Genomic DNA, 20418 nt, shown 5'->3' with positions numbered 1-20418 from the left:
TAAGCAGTATATTATTTTAATATCACAATGCACTGGCCTACGTTGCTGTTAGGATGTAAATTATGTAAGGTGCTGTGTCAAGCAGATACAAATAATATTGATTACACTGCCGGCGAGAGCTTATTGTTATTGTTTATTTGGCTATTTGCAGAATGCAGTTTGCACAAGAGTTTTCATTAAATGAAAAGGTATTGGAGGTTTAGAGAAAAATTAAGATTTTACATTGCTGAATTACTGTGGATAAAATGATAGAAAACAAAGCCCTGGAATTGCAGTGTACTAGTATAACTTCTACCACATTATAAATATGTCCATGTTTTTTTTTTTAAAAAAAAGATAGCAACAATAAGGGGCCGATTCACTAAGGGTCGAATATCGAGGGTTAATTAACCCTCGAAATTCGACTAGGAATTAAAATCCTTCGACTTCGAAGTCGAAGGATTTAGCCCAGATAGTTCGATCGAAGGATAATTCCTTCGATCGAACGATAAAATCCTTCAAATCGAACAATTCGAAGGATTTTAATCCAACGATCGAAGGAATATCCTTCGATCAAAAAAAGTTAGCCAAGCCTATGGGGACCTTCCCCATAGTCTAACATTGACTTTGGTAGCTTTTAGATGGCGAACTAGGGGGTCGAAGTTTTTTTTTAAAGAGACAGTACTTCGACTATGGTCGAATAGTCGAACGATTTTTACTTCGATTCGAAGTAGCCCATTCGATGGCCGAAGTAGCCCAAAAAAAACTTCGAAATTCGAAGTTTTTTTACCTTTGAATCCTTCACTCGAAGTTAGTGAATCGGCCCCTAAATATTTTCAATGGAAATTTCCATTAAAAATGTGTGATAAGGTGGAGAAGGGAGAGATTAAAAAAGTAGCAGTTTCTTTTAACTCTTCACTAATGCTAAGAGGGTAATATTTACCATCTATTTATGACTACTTGAAGTCTCATGCAAAACTATTTCCCTTTGTATTCATACTTAGGGATGTAGCGAACCGCCGATAATGTGTTCGCGAACGCCGTTCGCGAACACCGGCAAAAAATGCGAACAGTTCGCGAACAGTTCGCGAACTTCGAACATCCGAAAATCGTTCGATTCGAACGATCGAAGGATTTTAATCGTTCGATCGAACGATTTTCGTTCGAATCGAACGAAAATCGTTCGATTTTAGCGACCGAATGGTCGAATGGTCGAACGATTTTGACGCGAATGCCTATTGGCGAACGTCGCGCGACGTTCGCGAACTTGCGGCGGACGCGAACAGCCGATGTTCGCGCCAACAAGTTCGCCGCAGAACAGTCCGCGACATCCCTATTCATACTTTGTTTTCTATGTAAATAGAAATATTTAAGAAACACTGGGCACACACTTGTGCAATGATCCACGACCAGTGGCCATGAGCAACATGTTGCTCACCAATCCATTGAATGTTGATCCCAATGGCCTCAAAGCAACTGCTTATTTTTGAATTCCTGGCATGAAGTTAGTTGCATAAAAATCAGGTGTACTGCCAAACAGTCTCCTGTAGGCTGACAGTCCAAATAGAGGCTACCAATAGCAAACCACAACCTATATTTGATACCCCCAGGAACTTTTTGTATTCTGATGGTGCTCTCCAACTTTTTTTTTACATTTGAATGTGGCTCACAAGTAAAAATAGTTGTGGACACCTACAATAATAGATCTACTTGTTTGTCAAGGTCACCAATAGTGTGGATCTTCACCACCCATGTGCTGGGCTAAATGAGGCCCATGAGCCAGTGATATACAGAAACATACTGAGACCCATCAGGAAGGTATGAGCTGATGCATTCCTCACCTTATGGGACTTTCAGATCTGAAGGGTATTTATCTGGTGGATCTTGGGCCAGATATCAATCACGAATGTTGTTGCTAGGTCCCCTCATTTTTAAGATATGCCTTTATTAAAAAAAAACTTGCATTAAGCTGTGTTCTGTACAACTCACAATCAATTTACTCACTTCCCCATACATCCAAATACAGACACAAACATTGACACCATGTTCCTTATGTTTATTAAAATTCTGGCATCTTACATATGTATGTATTTAAAACAGAGGCACAAGCTAGCCACGGTTATTTATCAGGGTATCCTTGATTGTTGTATCTTAAGAACATTGTTGTACCACCATGTATTCATATGATTAGGAGGACCCCAGCCAACAGTTTTGAGAGAAGCCAACAGCTCCTTGTGCCTTCTTCTCAAGTTTGCGATGGCCTTTTTGTGTGTAACAAATATTTAAACTTCTGGAGATGTTGTTTTTTTTATACATTTCCATAATTTATATAATAAGTTCACAAGGGACATATTTAGGACCACTGTACTCTACTCTAACTGAGGAATTCTTTCTTTCTAAAATAATTAACTCAATACTTTTTCAGTTTATAAAAATCTCAGACTACTAATTAGAAAAAAAACAATCTTAATTAGCCATTACGGAAAAAGCATTTGCTAGTGTTTTAAATTTGCAAATCAATGCTAAAATAGCACCACTATACGGGCCCTTGGTAAAGCCAGAGCCCTTTGTGGATCCAGGAGATGCAGTACTGAGAGCTGGATATTCCTGAATGAGAACTCTGTGTCGGCTTTTAAAATCTTAAAATATGCAGCAGGTATTTTGTTTTTCCTTTGCAAGAAATATCTTCACGCTTACTGTAGGTCACATTTTTTTTTTTAGTCATATTTTGTGTTATTAGATAACAAGTAACATTCCTGGGAGACCAGCTGCTAAAATTGAGGATTGTAGTTGTCTTTAGATCCTACAGGATTTTAAATTCTACCCTTGTGTCTGAAATAATGAATTCTCAGAAGAGTGCCATGTTTCCTGTAATTAAGAATCCAGCAAGATTTGAAAAGAACCATGAATTCAGCCGGGCCCCCACTGTACAGTCAAATGGTTTTCTATGAATTATTAACAAGGCAGGCTATCGATAAGTGTCAGCTATTCCCAAACAAGGATGCATCATGCCATTTCTTTTTATAGAGCATTGGATCTCTGTATGAGCTACATCCTTGCTCAAAACATTAATCATGGACGAGCAGAAAAGCTGTAGAAGCAGAATACTGCTTTAGTATACCCACAGCAATCTACGCTGCTTCATGGTCTTATCTGCTATAAAAGAGGCTCACTGCATAAACTAAAAAATGCGGGCTGGATTTGTATTATACTTCTAATAGATTATTACTAGAAATTGCACCTACTGTATATGAAAGAGCCTTATGCAAATATTCTCCAGCATAAAATTAACATTATAAAGAAATTTGCAAAATGTATGTTTTGTTTTTTTTAAAAGCTGGTATATTGTTTTTTTTTGTACTCGCTCTGCCTCTTGACGGAAATCAATTGTAAAAATGGAACGTGGAAGATGAGAAAGAAAAGGAGCAGAGAGGGAATTGCTTTCTAAACATTGAATAGGGTTTCTGGGAAAACGTTATATTTTCAGTGATATTTCTGCCATGATGCAGTGAACCTTACAAACCTTGGTAATTTTAAGAGCCACATTTTCAGGTTTTAACTGCCTTGCGCTGTTGGGGAGCTGACTTTGATTCCAGCTTGGGCAATATCTGCAAGGAGTTTGCCTTCTCCCTGTGTCCAAGTGGGTTTCCTCCCACACTCCAAAAATGTACAGATCCTGATAAAATTAACCCTAATGTGTGTGAATTGGAAATATACCTTACTGTAAGCTCCACTGATGAAAGGACTCTGTAAAGCACTGCATCATTTAAGCACTTCTAGTTCAGAGAGTTACATTGATACTGTTAATCCCACCTCTTCTCCCTAGTGATCCTGGTAATCCCACCGCCTCATTCTATTTCAGAAATAAGGGGGGGACTGGTTTGTGTTCTGACCCAGAAGACCACCTTTGTGCTTTGATTCAAAGTTTTCCTATTTTCACATGTTGTTCAACCTATGGGATATAAAGTTAAGTATTGTTCATATCCAAGCTATAGACTGGTCTCTCTGTTGTTAGGACTCATCTGTGTAGTTTAGTGTTTTGGATCAGCATATGTCTTTAAAAAAATTTAAATCGCATCACCTTAGATCCATAAAAGTGAAGTTTTATTAGCATGCTATTAATAACAACTCCACGCAACTAGCCCTGCTGCCTGATGCATTTTGGGCACATGTGCCCTTAATCATAGGCTAATGAGATACTGACAACAATAACGCAGAGGGAAACTTCAATTCTATGATTATGTACAATTCCAATTATAAACTATTGCATCCTATCCAATAATTCACATATAGAAGCAGATACTGTATATAATAAAAACAATTAATATCCATCAGATATAAAAATACAACCACAGCACAATATCAATAGCAAAACATGTGTTGTTGTCAAGAGAACAACATTTATAGTATACATACATTTGAGGTTTAATATCTTTGTTAATCAGACCAAGTAGGAAATATCTTGTATTTAAACCATTCAGAATTCCAGTACTTAAAGGAAAACTATACCCCCGAACAATGTAGGTCTCTATAAAGAGTTACTGCATAAAGCAGCTCATATGTAAAACCCTGCTTCATGTAAATAAATCATTTTCATAATAATATACTTTTTTAGTAGTATGTGTCATTGGGTAATCCTAAATAGAAAATTGGCATTTTAAAAAATAAAGGTCGCCTCCTAGGATTGTAGGATTCAACATACCAAACAAATCATACATGTTAGGTCACATGAGCCAATTAACAGACAAAGTTCTGTCTTTTGCTTCCACACTTCTTCCTGTTACAGTTAGAGCTGCAGTATTTCTGGTCAGGTGATCTCTGAGGCAGCACACAGACCATCACAAAATGGTGGTTCAAGGCAAGAGATGTAAAAGGGAAATATTTACTTAAATATATATTCCAGTTTGATAGGATTCTTTAATATGTCACTTGATGCAAACTATCTGTTGCTTAAGTGTTCATTTTGGGGGTATAGTTTTCCTTTAAAGTAAATATCCAGAATTCTTCCCTGATATTCAAAGGGTGGATAGTGTTCCCAGCCATATTCACAGCTAAAAAAATTAATTTCCAACAAACAGAGCATTTCTGGTGTGCTAGGAACACCGACCAAACCCTTATCTCATTTGTATGCGTAATTTCTCCCTTTATTACAATTCAGACTCAATATTTTATTGCTCCTACTTTTGACTCTCCCCTAATATCAAGATTTGATTGGTTGTTCATCATGTATTACATGCGGAAAAATGTATCCAACAATGTCTCTCTAGCTCAGGTCTGATTTTATCTGAAAGTGTTCTTTTTTCAACCTATGGTAGATATATCCCATAACAAGGCCGGAAATAGAGGTAGACAGAATAGGCAGCTGGTAGCGTGCAACAGGGGGAGGGGCACAACTTGGAGAAGGAGCAATAAGTCAGTGACTGGCATGGAGGGACATGATCAAGTCACTGATCAGTGGGTAGGAGGTATATATGGGGGGAACTTGTGCAAGCATTCATTGGTGGTGCAGGTGGAAAGGGGCTTTTGAGCAGCTGGTGCTGGGAGGGGGTGAGCTGGCTGGGCATTGGGTCTTGGGCGCAAAGAGAACATGCCTCAGCACTGCCCCATAATGTCAATGTGTATGTACATTAAAAAAATCTGCATATTTCAATTTCCAGATCTTTTTATTTGACACTTCTATTCATTTCCAATGACTACTATGATCAAGTGGTGCTTCATTTACATAACATCACTTAGATAAAAGATGTTAGCAGTCGAGAGCTGCAAATCCTCTGCAAAAATAGGAGTGCTGCTGCTTGACATAAATCATTGTATATATGTAAGATTAGAAATAACCACTGTTTTTATTCAAGTGACTAATTCTGGCTTGTGTGTGGTTACTGGTCCTTTAAAGATAGAAATATAGGTCATGGAAAGGGATCAGTGCTTAGTCCTGTAACTAGGGATGTTTTGGAAAAATTCTAATCCCTTCCGAAGTTTTACAGCCTTTATATAAGAGCACCTTCCTGCTGTACATTTACCTCTCTTATTGAGAAAATCTGTCAGCTCCCTTGTCCTGTGGGGATAACTGTCCTGAGATGTTTAAAGCTAGATTTACAGGACAGGGAAGCAATTTATAAACTGCCACTGCAGGCAACAATTTATGCTGAGGGATTTGAACCGCCCTCTGCAAATCAAGCTGCTTTTGAGCAAAAAATAACGCTGAGCATAGCCATCATACACATTTGTACGTTGGGTGGTATATGTCCTAGGCAAGGAAGCGTTGGAGAGAAACTCTCTTAAGTCACTTATTTTGTTCATCACCTAATTCACTTAAGAGTTGCCCATTTGTTAGGAACCCCCATTGACTCCAGTTGCAAGCCTGGGACATTTCATCTCTGCTGCAGAAAATACGCATGAAACTAGATAGGTGTATAAATAGGTGCTGGATTCTCTTGGTGTCCCACGCCACACTGAATAGGAAGAAGAAAAGATGAAGTTTCCACACACTGGAGTGCTTTAAAAATCCAAAATCTTTATTGGTCCATAGTGATGAGCACACAGCACTTCGAGCTTGACACGTTTGCGTCAAGCTAGAAGTTCTGTGTGCTCATCACTATGGACCAATAAAGATTTTGGATTTATAAAGCACTCCAGTGTTTGGAAACTTCTTACCATTCATTTACCTTGCCCTAACTAAACCGTTTTTTTCCTCCAGCCTTCCCTTGCTAACATAGTCTTTCTTTTTATTCTTTTGGAATATGATTCTGAGTCCCATAAGTGCTTGTCTGTTAGTATTGTAAAAAGAACCGTTAAATATAATCAATGTATTACACCAGGGCTGTCCTTCTGGAGGCTCTTGGGCTAGATATTGCCCTCCAAAGGAGTTTTAAGGCATCCAGTATACTTAAAGGCTCCTTAGACTTCACTATATGGCATCATTGTTTTAACTGAATCTGGTCTTCAGTAATGTATGAATAATAATCAACCCACAATATATAATAAGTTGGACAGCACTGTTCTAAACTATAATGCATTAATTACTTATAAATGTATGTATTCTGGACATAAAGTTGATCTAAAGTAGGAAGGACAGCAGCATACTTTACTTATTTGCATTATGAATTGTTCTGTTATTTCATTGCACCCCACGTCTCTTTAATAGTGAAACATTATAATCACTCATTTACATCTATTATCTTGCTTTGCATGGGTTAATAGTTGTAAAAATGATCCAAAAAGTGGGAGAATGTTACTACTTGATGTCGTTTAGTGTATCTGTGTATCTGTGCATCTGTTACTCCATTCATTTGAATTGTCTCCATATTGAAATCTCCTAAGCAGGTTTACTGTTAGTTTTGCTGCCTGTCGCAGTTGTAGACGATCGGGTGCCTTGCCACTAAGGAATATCAAATTAAAAATGTAAATAGCATTTTACTGGTCATGTCAAAATGGGCATGAATATCCAAGTTCTGCTAAGTAATGCTGTCTTCTATGGGCTCTTGCTTCAGAGTAATGTGGCACTAAAAAAATATAATCTGCCTCAGGGCTCCATCGGGCCTTTCCTGTATTCATATTTAAAAGGTTATTCTAAAAAAATGATTCAGCCTGGCACAGATAATAACAATGTATAAAACAAACATTTCAAAAGCGTTAGGTTTCCATTGGAGCCAATGAGTCATGTGCAACCTATCAAGAATTGCTTAGAACAACATGTGTTGTCCCAGAACTACATTGTAAAATATAGATGGGTACCGTTCATAGGGCAATTTGGTTACCCGAACCCAGTCAGAAAAGAAAAATTTATTTTCTTCTGGCAGATCTGAAAAACGATGTCATTAATATGTTATTTATTTAGAAATATGTTAATATGTTAATATGTTATTATGTTATGTTAATATGTTATTTATTAAGAAAGAACATATGCATTATTTTGCAAATTAATTAATCAACTATGATATGGTGTTATCTCCCTACATTGCTGTTTTCAAGTCTAACTCCTGGTGGAATGTTGTCATTTGCAGCAAATCTGTAAGTGCAATGTAACCTCAAATGATATAGATCCAGCACTTCTGCAGGCAGCCAAATAAAGCCCTGCATAATCTAGTGGTTGTGAAATGAGTCCATATATCAACTTAATAATTATCAAGACTACAGTCTATAAATCCCCTTAAAGCAGGGGTTGTAAAACTTTCAGCTCAAGCCCCACTTGAAGGTCTATCCTTTGGCCAGAGTCCCCATTGAAGGTCCAACGTTTGGCCAGGGTCCCCTTTAGCTTATGAAAGGAGTACAGGCACAGGAAAACATCAGTGTACTGGTTCAGTAGAAGAATATCTAGGACAGCAAATACTCACCCCAAATCTCACCACAACTGACCTTAAAGATGATGGGCTTTCAGGGGTATCTGGGAGAACAAATTACCATTCTCCTCAATTACCATCCTAACTGGCCTTCAGAGTGAGCCACCGGCACTACTTCAAGCGTTAATATGTGGGAACCATTACCTTAAGGGTTTCTCAAATTGCTTACACTTGACATGTAGACCATTTTTTGCTGTAATGTAATGTCTCACCCACTGACCTTCAAAATCACTGTACTGGAGCTCCTCTGTGACTGCCCCATGATCTCTCTGAATACTTTTCTCACTCCTTAAAGGAGAATTCAACCCTAATGATAAAAAACCCTACCCCCCACCCTACATAGACCCCCTCCCTCCTCCCCCCAGCCTAAGTATTACCCCGGGCAAATGCCCCTAATGTTTTAATTTACCCCTAGGTGCAGATTCAGGCATCGGAGTTCACGGGCACCATCTTCCGCTGCTTCGGTAATCTTCTAAATGAGACCGGCGCTTCTGCAATTTTCGTGAGTTTCAATGAATGCGCAGTTGTTGCAAAACAGAACATTGCTCCAACTGCGCATGCGCCGCCACGCCGGTCTCATTCCGAAGATTTCCAAAGAGAAGAAGATGGCTCATTAATAAAAAAACAGTACCTTGTCCTTGATACTAAGATATAATTAATCCTTATTGGAGGCAAAACAATCATATTGGGTTTAATGATTTTCTAGTAGACTTAAGTTATGAAGATCCAAAGTACAGAAAGACCCCTTATCCATAATACCCCAGGTCCCGAGCATTCTGGATAACAGGTCCCATACTTTGTATTTGTAATCAGCTTTCCTATAGCCAAGAAATGTGCAAGGTATTGTAGGAATTGGAGTCTTGGCTGAAAGTGAGTTGCTTTCTAATAAATATGCAGTTACAGTATGTGATAAAAGGTGCAAAGTTAACTACAGGTCTAGTCACCTATATAACCAATCAGCAGGTAGAATTTACTGTATTCAAAAGCAAAATCTTATTGGTTGCTATGGGTTTCTGCACCTGGACAAACTTTGTGTCTTTTATTACAGACGGAGGGATTGCTTCTATTATCTGCCAAAATGAAATGGGAATGGCAAAAAGACAAAATGACAGACAAAAACAGCTTTCAATTGCTATTTTATTTGCAATATCTCTGAGAGTATGTCTGTCCATAGGCAATAATTACGAGTGTGCATCTATGGGCTGTAATTAGAGTTGCCACCTCAATATTAAATGCATTTTCTTTCCCTTCATTTCAACATCACGCGCAAATCAACATCGCAGAAGCAGATAAATACTTCAAAATTAATTAATTACATATACAGTGGTTGCCAAATTAATGAAAACACCTAATGAAAAGGGAAACATTTCCAAGCAGCTACTGAGCATTTCAATTAAATTGGTTCTCGCTATATATATTTGCTCTCAAAATTTCTTACTACCTGAATGCAAGATTCTTAGATTTAGAAGGAGACAGAGAAGCCAACTATAAATATACAATAAAATGGGGAAAACATGTATATTTTTAGAGTTTCAATAGGCATATAATGATAAATGTTAATGGAGAAAATTGGAACCAGAAAAGAGTCAGGACTGAATGAATAATGTAGTGGCTGGAGGTGGCACCCTAGGCCCGTTGACAAGATTATAGTAATCGGTGCCAAGGCTGCATTTGTGCATGTTTGCCTCCAACATGCAACGGTCAGGGGTCTGGTTACCCAGTGACTGTTGTTTCAGCTTTGTATTGAAAAATTTTATATATTCCAACTCTTTTTTGGTCCTTTGTAAAAACAATAACTGCAAAAAAAAAGTTATTTATTTATTCAAGAAAATATAATAATCCGTCACTACTAGTGATGAGGCAAACTGCAGAAAAATTAGCGAAAAATAATAATACAATTTCTCTGAAATATTGTGAAATGCAATGAAGTCAATAGTGTTTTATGCTCAAGACAAATTCATTGGAGCCAATGGGTATATTTTACTCAAGTTTTTCTTTCCACGCAAAATAAAATTCATGCTGAAATTCTAGCACAGATTCATGAAAATGTTGGTGACTCAAGAACATGTGAATTTTGCCACAAATCTGTATCGGCCAAAAACACTCACTTATCCCTAGTTGCCACATTTCAGGTGGTATGTGTGTACATTAAGCAGACCTGCTTATAATATAATAAACCACTTGTGTTGGACAAGGTAAAGTCCATAGACAAAGAATAATTATTTATTGGTAGTAGTAAATAATTGTTTATTAGTATTAAAGAATTGTTCAGTATGAAAATAAAAACTGGCTAAATAAATAGGCTGTGCAATACAAAAAATGTTTTTAATATAGTTAGTTAGCCAAAAATGTAATGTATAAAGGCTGGAGTGACTGGATGTCTCACATAATAGAAAGAACACTAATTCCTGCTTTTCAGCTCTCTTGGTTTCCATTGATTGGTTACCAGGCAGTAACCAATCAGTGACTTGAGGGGGAGGGGCACATGGGTCATAACTGTTGCTTTTGAATCTGAGCTGAATGCTGATGATCAATTGCAAACTCACTAAATAGTTATGTCCCATGTGGCCCCCCTTCAAGTTTCTGACTAACTCAGAGTTAGTGAGCTGAAAAGCAGGAAGTAGTGTTCTGTTCTGTTATGTTAGACATCCAGTCACTCCAGCCTTTATACATTACATTTTTGGCTAACTAACTATATTAGAAACATTTTTTATTTTGCACAGCTTATCTATTTACCCAGCTTTTGTTTTTACACTGAACTGTTCCTTTAACCTCCCCAAAAAGAGTCCAAATGCTTTACATATGTTTATACTTATAAGCTTTCCCATGGGAAGCCATTAGGCCTCCACTACCATATATATCACCCTCCTCTTCTAGTAATGTAGGATGACTTTTCCAAATGAAATATTGTCATCGTTGTAGTACTCTAACATTATACCCTCAGACATGTTGCATTATTTACATCCATTTACGTTCATTGTTTATTAATTTTCAGTTTCATTGTTCTTTCTGCAATAGGCCAAACCAATCTTGTTGATTTATTGCTGTGGTCACTGTACTTGGGCAAGTACCCAATGTTACTAAATGATATTAACTGAAAGTGTGTTTAGTTCCCTACCACATACTGTATCTTGAAAGGAACAGACTACAGCAGTTATAGGGGACAGTTTAGTGAAGATTCTGGGAATATACCCTCATAAAATCATAAAGTCCCTTAGCAGGTGGCACTAACTTTGTGGTACTAACCCCACGCACATTTCTCAGAAGAACTTTATGCTCCTTACTAAATAAACATAACTTTTGTCCTCCAAAATTTAGGATCTTGGCCTAGCTGAACATTGCTTACTGTGTCCCCAAGGCCTTTTGAGTGCTTTTTACACAAAGTGGAAAGCTAAGTACTACTGGAGCTATGCTGAAGCTCAGGAGTATTTAGTGCATGGTAGGTGGCTGTACACAGACCCATATTTTTATTTTTTTTTAATTCTGAATTTTTTATGGCAAATTGCCAAGCCCAACCTGATATCCATGTATTATAGATATTGGTCAGTTTGCAGATCAATGGCTGCCATTGCTTTCTACAGGGCATTAAATGATTGATATCCTCTACACAGTATTAAAATGAATAGCATTGGCAATTGTGTCGGAATTTAGATGAAAGTAGAGGAAATAACAATGGGGAAAAAAACCTAGTGCAGAAATGCTTGTTGTAGATGAATTACTGCTGCACCACTGTGGCCAATGATCGATGTTGCATCTGAACACACTAAGCAGAGATTAACAGGGATTATTTACACCTATAAGGAAGCAGAACTTTTTAGAAACCGCAAAAATAATATCCAACAGAAGAGAAATGAAGCATTTCGACTGCATCTTATAGCTTTGCTGAACTTTTTCATTAAATTGCAAACCCATATCTGACCCGGAATCCTGTTTTCGTCTCACCTACCCTTCATATACTGCGTTGCCTCTTCCTCTTGAAGTTCTCTGTGTAAATTATGTATGAGGTACGTTCATCCCCAGGTAAAGCAAAAATCCAACACTTCAGAAAGAAAATAACTGTACATCTTGAATCTTGTCTGTAAAAATATTATTTGCAATATTTGCATTTTTCCTACCTTTTTTTTTTTTTTTCTTGATCTTTCAGATTTAGAGAAGGCCTCTGTGTTCTTGAAAAAGTTCAGCAAAGTTACGGTAATAATTCAGCACTAGGGAAAGAAAATCAATCTCAATATAAGTATAGGTTTAAGAAGTATCGCGGTCTCCCTCTAGAGTGAATGTGATCTCTTCAGGTATATCGAGCACACTGAAAACTAATTTACAAAACTGGTGGCCCTTTGGCTTTTAGTCTTGCCAAACACAAACCATAAACCTTCCGACAACGCATGCCTTGTGTGTTTTTATAAAATGTGACCATGTAAAGGGTCTAGAATATAAACTCTTTAATGCAGTCCTTGGACGTCAAAATTATATGATATTTTTATATAATGAAAATAATTCAATCACATTGTTGCTGTTGTAGGAAGGGGGTCAGTTATCTTATTTCCTGTAGAGGTGCACCTACCTAAAAGACCTTTCTGTACCTTTCTAATTTTCCTAAAGAGACACACCTGAGATAATTGGACATAGGGGTTGGTCTGATATGGGGGATTCAGGGATTGGATCATGTTTTATTAATGAAGTGTTGCGATTGGTGCACTTTTGTTTAAATATTGGTGTTTGAGCTCTACATACTCAGCCTATGATTAAGTGTTTGTAACACAAAACGCGTAAGGCAGAGGACACACTAAATCTTTTCTACTTGATGTCTACTGTATGATGTAAGATTGCCTTTATTTGAGTGCCTGCTCCAGATTTATTCAGGGTGTCCGTTATTAACATGACCCATGGGTTAGGTGTTGGTTCCAGGGTAGTTAATACCCCTGTCCACAATTGCAATAGTTACAATGGCAGTTGTGCCATGATATTGTCTTTCCCAGCAAAAAGATGCAATATCTGGGTATTTTAAATGTCACCTTCTACACCACAGCTTAAAAGCAGATTGTAATACAGGTATGGGACCTGTTATCCAGAATGCTTGGGATCTGAAGTTTTCTGGATAACAGATCTTCACATTATTTGGATCTTCATACCTCTACTATAACTAAAAAATTATGTAAACATTAAAAAATTAGAATTGTTTTTCCTTCAATAAGCATTAATTATATCTTAGTTTGGATCAAGTACAAATTACTGTTTAATATTACAGAGAAAAAAGGAAATCATTTTTAAAATGTGGAATTATTTAGATAAAATAGAGTCTAAGGGAGATGATGACCTTACTATAATTTGGAGCTTTCCTGATAACAGATCCCATACCTGTATTCCACTATGATTTCTTTACAGAGAATGTTTACAGAATCTCACTGTTTAACTGTATTAAGCCAACGTCCCAAAGGGAATTGTGTTGGTCAAAGCACTCCCCTCTATTGTCATCACTCCCATTGTGATTAATGAAATACATGCCTGAAACACAAGTAGAGGTGACAGACTGACCCCAATTTTAACTTTAAAAAAAAAAAAATACAATATTGATAACTGCATTGCTTAGACAAATGTCACCACTAACAGTATCTATCCTTCTGCACTAGTACTTCAAACAATGAAACATTTATCATTAGATGTTATTAGTAAGTAAATTACGTTGTCAAAAATCTAGTACTCCTAGTTCCTTCATAATTGTGTGAAAAAGAATCTGAGTCTGAAAAGTAGGCTTTTCAAATCCTTCATCTGCTTTGCAGAAAATCTTTATTTTATTATAATAACAATACAATCAGGTATAATCAGTTCCAGCTTACAAGTACAAGGACTTTTCCTCTGGGAGCTTAATGGGATTCCAGAAGCAGTTAAAGTTTCTTTGTAGCAGGGATGGCTTAGTTTAGTTTTTGCCATAACTGTAGTGTTGCCAGTCTAGCCAACTTGCCGTTTCTGCTCAGTGTTACCTACTATATTTTGCCCACTGAAAGTTGAGTGTTTAGTGCTTGTTGATGCTCTACTGGGGCTTGTTTATTGGTTTATGTACAATAACATGCTAAAAACATGGATCTAACAGTGCTTGGCCACTGGGATAAATTTTTTAATACAAATGTGTGTAGCTGGCATTTTACCATATTTGCTGCATCATATAATTTCATAGAACCTGAAGGGTCCCTCAGAAAATAACCCTTGTCCCTCATTTTGGTTTGGTCCTCAGAACATAACAAGTTCTTAATTGTTGCAGTTTTGTTTGAAAGTGTTTCATTTCAATGATGTTCATACTAGATATTATGCAGAATACATATATCTATTTCTTTAGTGGTTAAACAATTTATTCATGAGAAAAAGTAAATAATAAGCCACTTGGCACCCTCACCGTCATCATATATTTATATAGCAATTTGCTTGGTGCTTTAAATTAGTTTATAATGAACAGGGGCTATACAATTATTTAACATGGGTTACTGAATAAAATTGGACCAAAGGGCCCCATTAACCAGAGCTTACAACCTAAAGGTACCCTACTGCGCTCTTTGATACATAGGGGCAGATTTATCAAGGGTCGAAGTGAATTCGAGGGAATTTTCGAAGTAAAAAAATTCAAAGTAATTTGGATACTTCGACCATCGAATAGGATAATACGACTTCGAATTTGATTCGAAGGCAAATTGTTTGAATATTCGACCATTCGATAATCGAAGTACAGTACTGTCTCTTTAAAAAAACTTTGATTTCAATTCTTCGCCAAATTAGACCTGCCGAAGTGCTATGTTAGCCTATGGGGACCTTCTAGAGCATTTTTTGGAAGTCGAAGTAAAATCGTTCGATCGATCGCTGAAATCTTTTGAATCGTTCGGTTCGAACGATTAAATCGTTCGATTCGAAGAATTTAATAGTTCGATCGAACGATTTTACTTCAACCATAGGATACCCAAATTCGATGAAAAAAAAACCTGACTTCGAAATCGAAGTATTTCAATTCAATGGTCGAATTTAGAAGTTTTTTTAACTGCCCCCTAATGATACAATTTTTCAGTGTTGGACTGGGGCCCACAAGGGATCCTGACCTCCAGGGCTCCACTGCCAACAATCATACACCCCCAATCAAATGCCCTGCTCAATCTATGGAAGCAGCCAATTTGACAAGCCTGGGCCTTAACTCATAAGGATTGAGGCCCACCAAGATTTTTCCAAGCATCCTGGTGGGCCAGTATGAACCTGCATTTGTCCAGTTTGAACCGGTGCACAGATTACAATGTTCAAATAGGAAATATTTAACATAAATATTTCAGATATTTCAATAATACCTTGCGTTGTATGTGGGTACATTTATTAACAAACAGGGGTTGATTTGGCGATACAAATTACTAGTCATCAAAGCATAAACATATTTATTTTATCCAGTTACATTTTATATGACCATAATTTGAATTGTGGAATGGTGAATTGTGGTAATCCATCAGAATTATATATAGGGTAGACGTATGATTTAGTGATGTTAGCACAGTAACAAGGAACTGATAAATTACACCATCCATAATTACTTGTGGCTATAAATCTTCTGCCCCAAATTAAGATGGCCTTTCGAACCCCCACGCTGTACAATTTTGTCCTAGGAAAGCACATTTGTTCTCCTATGTCTGTTTGAGGTTTGGGTAGCGTAATTATTGGTACAAAGCATCCTCATCATTTTATGCAATATTCACATTATTGCATTACCCCTCATTTGTCTCAACCTGCAAATTGCAGGCACCAGCATAGCGTCATTATAATTATAATTATCTAGCCTGGCTCCTACCGTGCTACAAATACATGTGACATTACACATAAAAAAAAGCCAGAAGGTTCCAATCTCTGCAAAAATAGAAATATCCTCTAAGGTGTTAAAGCAACAGCATCACCTTGCATTCTTAGCAATGTGTCTGCTTTCTGTGATTGCCAGGCCCAGCAAATGTGCTCACTCCGTTATCACATTTTCTGTGCTTGGATATGCTAATTCCATTTTTGTAAGCAAAAAACACTATATTGTTGAGTGAATCTCTAATATGATGGAAAATTCTCTTGGATTTTATATACATAGGATTAACTGTTAAGGTAGGATATAAGGTATATTTGGTTCATGGCACTAGTATAACAGAATATGGCCTAGAGTTGATTTGAGATCCAACCAGCGAGCAGGGCGTTTGCAGATGGAAGATCAATTTTCAGGCATGGTTTCATTTTATCATCGACGCAGTCATCCCATCCAGATCGCTATCTCTTACACTTATCTTCTTCCTTTTCTTCAACCAGATGGCTGCCCTGATCTGTGCAATGGCAATGGGAGATGCACGCTCGGTCAGAACAGCTGGCAGTGTATCTGCCAGACCGGCTGGAGAGGGTCTGGATGCAATGTTGCCATGGAAACTTCTTGTGCTGATAACAAGGATAATGAGGGAGGTGAGCAAAAGTCTTCCATTTCTAAATCCCTAAAGAACACAAGGTTATGTGTGCACTTTAGTTTTGACTGATTTGCAGACACAATTCCGTTTGATTTAAAATTTAAAAAAAAAGAAGAGTGATAAAATGTCAAGTAAAGATACGACTGTGATAAATACATGTTGTTAACTGTTTGTGTGCCAAAGACCTGTGTCTACTTAATTGACCACAGCCACTACAAATACTTTTCAAGAAATTAACTGGTGGTTTATCCGTTTTTTATCAACTCCCAGAATTCTTTGGGAAAACAGGACAACAATGGGTACCTTTGCAAGGCAGTAGGAGGGTAATTATATACAGGCAAGTTCAGCTTGAGCGTCATTTTTTAATAATGTTATTTTGATGAGAGATAAAGAACAATATCAACTGATAAGTACAAGAGCATGCAAGGTCAGGGGTACATATAACCAATAGGATCAATGGAGGGCACACCAATAAAGCTAATCCCTATGAAATGTTATATGAGATGCAAACAGCCCAAATTTACACTTTGACCCCCTTGACAAAGGCTTTTATTCCAAAACGTTAGGGGTTTTCTAATTTTTGGCAGGTGTGTCCCATTCTTGTTGCTTTTTTGCCTTTAATATACATTTGGGTGGTATGTATTCAGATCCAACATGATTTAATTGTATGTATATATATATATATATATAATTCCACATATAACGGCACTCACCAAATAACGTATCACAGCTGGGTGCTAACCATAATTCACATAAACCCAAGTTTGAAAGCACTCACAGCAGATTTCATCAGTGTATAAAAAGGTTTATTCACCGCTCACATCTACGCGTTTCAACCCTCAATGGGTCGTCATCAGGATAGTGTATCCAAGTGAGTAGCACACATTTAAAAATTCTCACACCAATCAGTGTAGTGTTTCAATAGTGACATCATCATCCAATTACCCTTAATAATTACCTACACAGCCACTATGTAGATACATATATATAAATTGAGATGTATCTACATAGTGGCTGTGTAGGTAATTATTAAGGGTAATTGGATGATGATGTCACTATTGAAACACTACACTGATTGGTGTGAGAATTTTTAAATGTGTGCTACTCACTTGGATACACTATCCTGATGACGACCCATTGAGGGTTGAAACGCGTAGATGTGAGCGGTGAATAAACCTTTTTATACACTGATGAAATCTGCTGTGAGTGCTTTCAAACTTGGGTTTATATATATATATATATATATATGTATATATATATATATATATATATGTATATATATATATATATATATATGTATATATATATATATATATATATATATATATATATATATATATATATATATATTTGTCCAAACGTTGTACACATTAGGAATTTTATTTGTTCATTCAAAAACAGGCCAACTTTTTGGTCTGTAACTAAGACCTTTAGCTTTATCAGCCATTTTGGTGTACAGATATTTAATTTGTGCAAATGTATTGGCTCTAACTACATGGTATGACAGAGTGAAAGTTCAATTGAAATGGCAGTTGGAGGGACATACCCTGTCCAAACACATATTTGTAAAAATGCATTGATCAGAAAAATTGTGAAACTACCACTAGTATGTGCTGCAGGGACACCTATTGAGTTTGGTTTGGGGGGGGGGGGGGTTTAGAAAAAGTCCAATTTTTTCTGCTTATCTGTTGTAAATTAAAGGCCTTCATTATGTTACTCTTTCTATTAGACAGACTGCACTTCTCTACTGCAAATAAAGAAGTTACTCTTGCCATATTGAATCCCTTTCCCTATGTTAGTAGATTGGGTACTCTTTAGACTCCCTCTAGTGGGCCATGCCATTCACATTGCAGAATCTAAGGGACTGCTTCCCATTTGAGTTAGATTTTTACTTAAAAGGATGATCTGCTTAACCTTTTGTAAATAAGGGACTTCATTATGTTCCACAGTCAATAACTATTAGCCAGACTGCAATTCTCCAATGCAAAAAAAGAAATTCCTCTTGCCATGTTGCATTCCTTTCCCCCATGTTTGGAAACTCCAAAGACTCACTTTACTGGGCAATGCCCATTCTCAATTCAAAACCAAATGGACTGCTGTCCATTTGAGTCTTTGGTCTATATGAGTGTTCCAGGATAGAGAGTCTCGGCAGTATCCAACCTGCTACCACAACGTTGTGGTCTGTTACAAGAAGAATACAAGAGAAGCACAGGATTACAAAATTAGAGGGATTTTGGGAACTACCTGTTAGCAACAGTATGTCAATTGCATTCATTATTAGGCAGCAAGGATGGGGTTTTTTTTTTCTGATGCCAATTTATGTGCAATACCCTGCAGGTATGGGTGGAAATCTGTGTTTCCATTTGAGTTGCAATGAACATCCAGGAACGGTTTGTAAAAGGTGTTCCTGCTATGAAGAGAGGAAGTTATTTTAATGATAGGGACATTTCTGAGAAAGAGTTCCCCACAGTGTATTGATTAGGCAGAGGAAGACGCATTTCTTATGGTATTAGCCACACTGCTGTGCATTGCTTAGTAAAACACATCAGGAAATTGAGTCCATATAAAATAGTTTCACATCGGTAGCAGCACGATACCTAATCTTACCTACAAATGCATATTATAGTCAGTGGAATAACCTACGCTTTCATAAAGGGACAAACTGTACCTCTGTGTAACTGTTCCTTATAGCAAGCGGCATAACAGTACTGTGCAGCATTCCTTCTTCATCAGACTTTTCTGCTATAAGGCTAATAAAGATCATTCGTGGCTACTTAATGCACCGATTCTTAGGACAGAAGCCTTGTAGCAATAGCAGCCACAAAGCCTTTTTTTTTCTAAATTCTACAGCTGAAAAACAGCACAATTATACTCTACTTATTGGGTCAAAATGGTTGCCTGTTTTGAAAAGTGTATAATGGAATTTAATTTCCATGAATGAATTGATTTGATTCTTCTGGGAATTACTGACTTTCAACTTAAATCTCTTCAAAGTTTTGGTAGAATTCACCCTTTAATGTTTTATGATAAAGCCTTGAAAGCTGCAACTGTCAATTTGCAAGTAGTTTCAATAGGTTAACTGCCATCTAGTTAGTTTCTTTATGAAATCTTTAAAGACACTGCTTCTCTAGTGAATTGAAATTTACTGTATAAAACGCCTTCATGTTTTTTAATATATTGCCATGGGCAAGTTTATACAGTGTCTCAGTTGTTTGCTTGATCCCTCTGTGGTGGGTAAGGGGAGTGAAAGAGCCTACCATGGGACTTCAAATTAACTACTTAATAACATTCATTCCCTGTCCCCAAACCTACCAAAACAATTATAGATCCTAGAAGGTCCTTAACTGGATGTATTAAAACATATGATGATTATCTTACATTCTTCTTGATGATGGGTCTGAGGTGGAACTTTGACCATCTATAGAAGGCAGGATCTATAGTGTGCCCCAACATTTGTAAAAATACTTTGGTAAAACTTCAGGGTTCTTCCAAAGCAGCCAATATGAGAATTGGAGAAAATCACATGGATGTTTTATTTTTTATTTTCTTAGGAAGTTAGTGGCACTGTTTATTTTTCTAAGGGCCTTCAGAACAAACAACCAGAAGAAATCACTGTTAAATACTTTTTCAACGTCTGCTGTTTTGGA

General features: G+C 37.0%; 1 protein-coding gene across 5 annotated transcripts in view; it reads left to right on the top strand.

Annotated features, from left to right (window-relative positions):
- Positions 1 to 20418, top strand: part of LOC108710917 (teneurin-2) — a 1136107-nt gene that overhangs the window by 998199 nt on the left and 117490 nt on the right. For all 5 annotated transcript variants that reach the window (XM_041586173.1, XM_041586172.1, XM_041586171.1 and 2 more), the window contains one exon: positions 16623 to 16769. In XM_041586173.1, coding sequence (XP_041442107.1) covers positions 16623 to 16769 — 147 coding nt within the window. The remainder of the gene's footprint in view (positions 1 to 16622; positions 16770 to 20418) is intronic.

This window comes from Xenopus laevis, chromosome 3L (assembly GCF_017654675.1).
Source record: "Xenopus laevis strain J_2021 chromosome 3L, Xenopus_laevis_v10.1, whole genome shotgun sequence".
Taxonomy (NCBI): domain Eukaryota; kingdom Metazoa; phylum Chordata; class Amphibia; order Anura; family Pipidae; genus Xenopus; species Xenopus laevis.
Note: the sequence above shows the minus strand (reverse complement) of the source record. Positions and strands in the feature narration are given on the sequence as shown.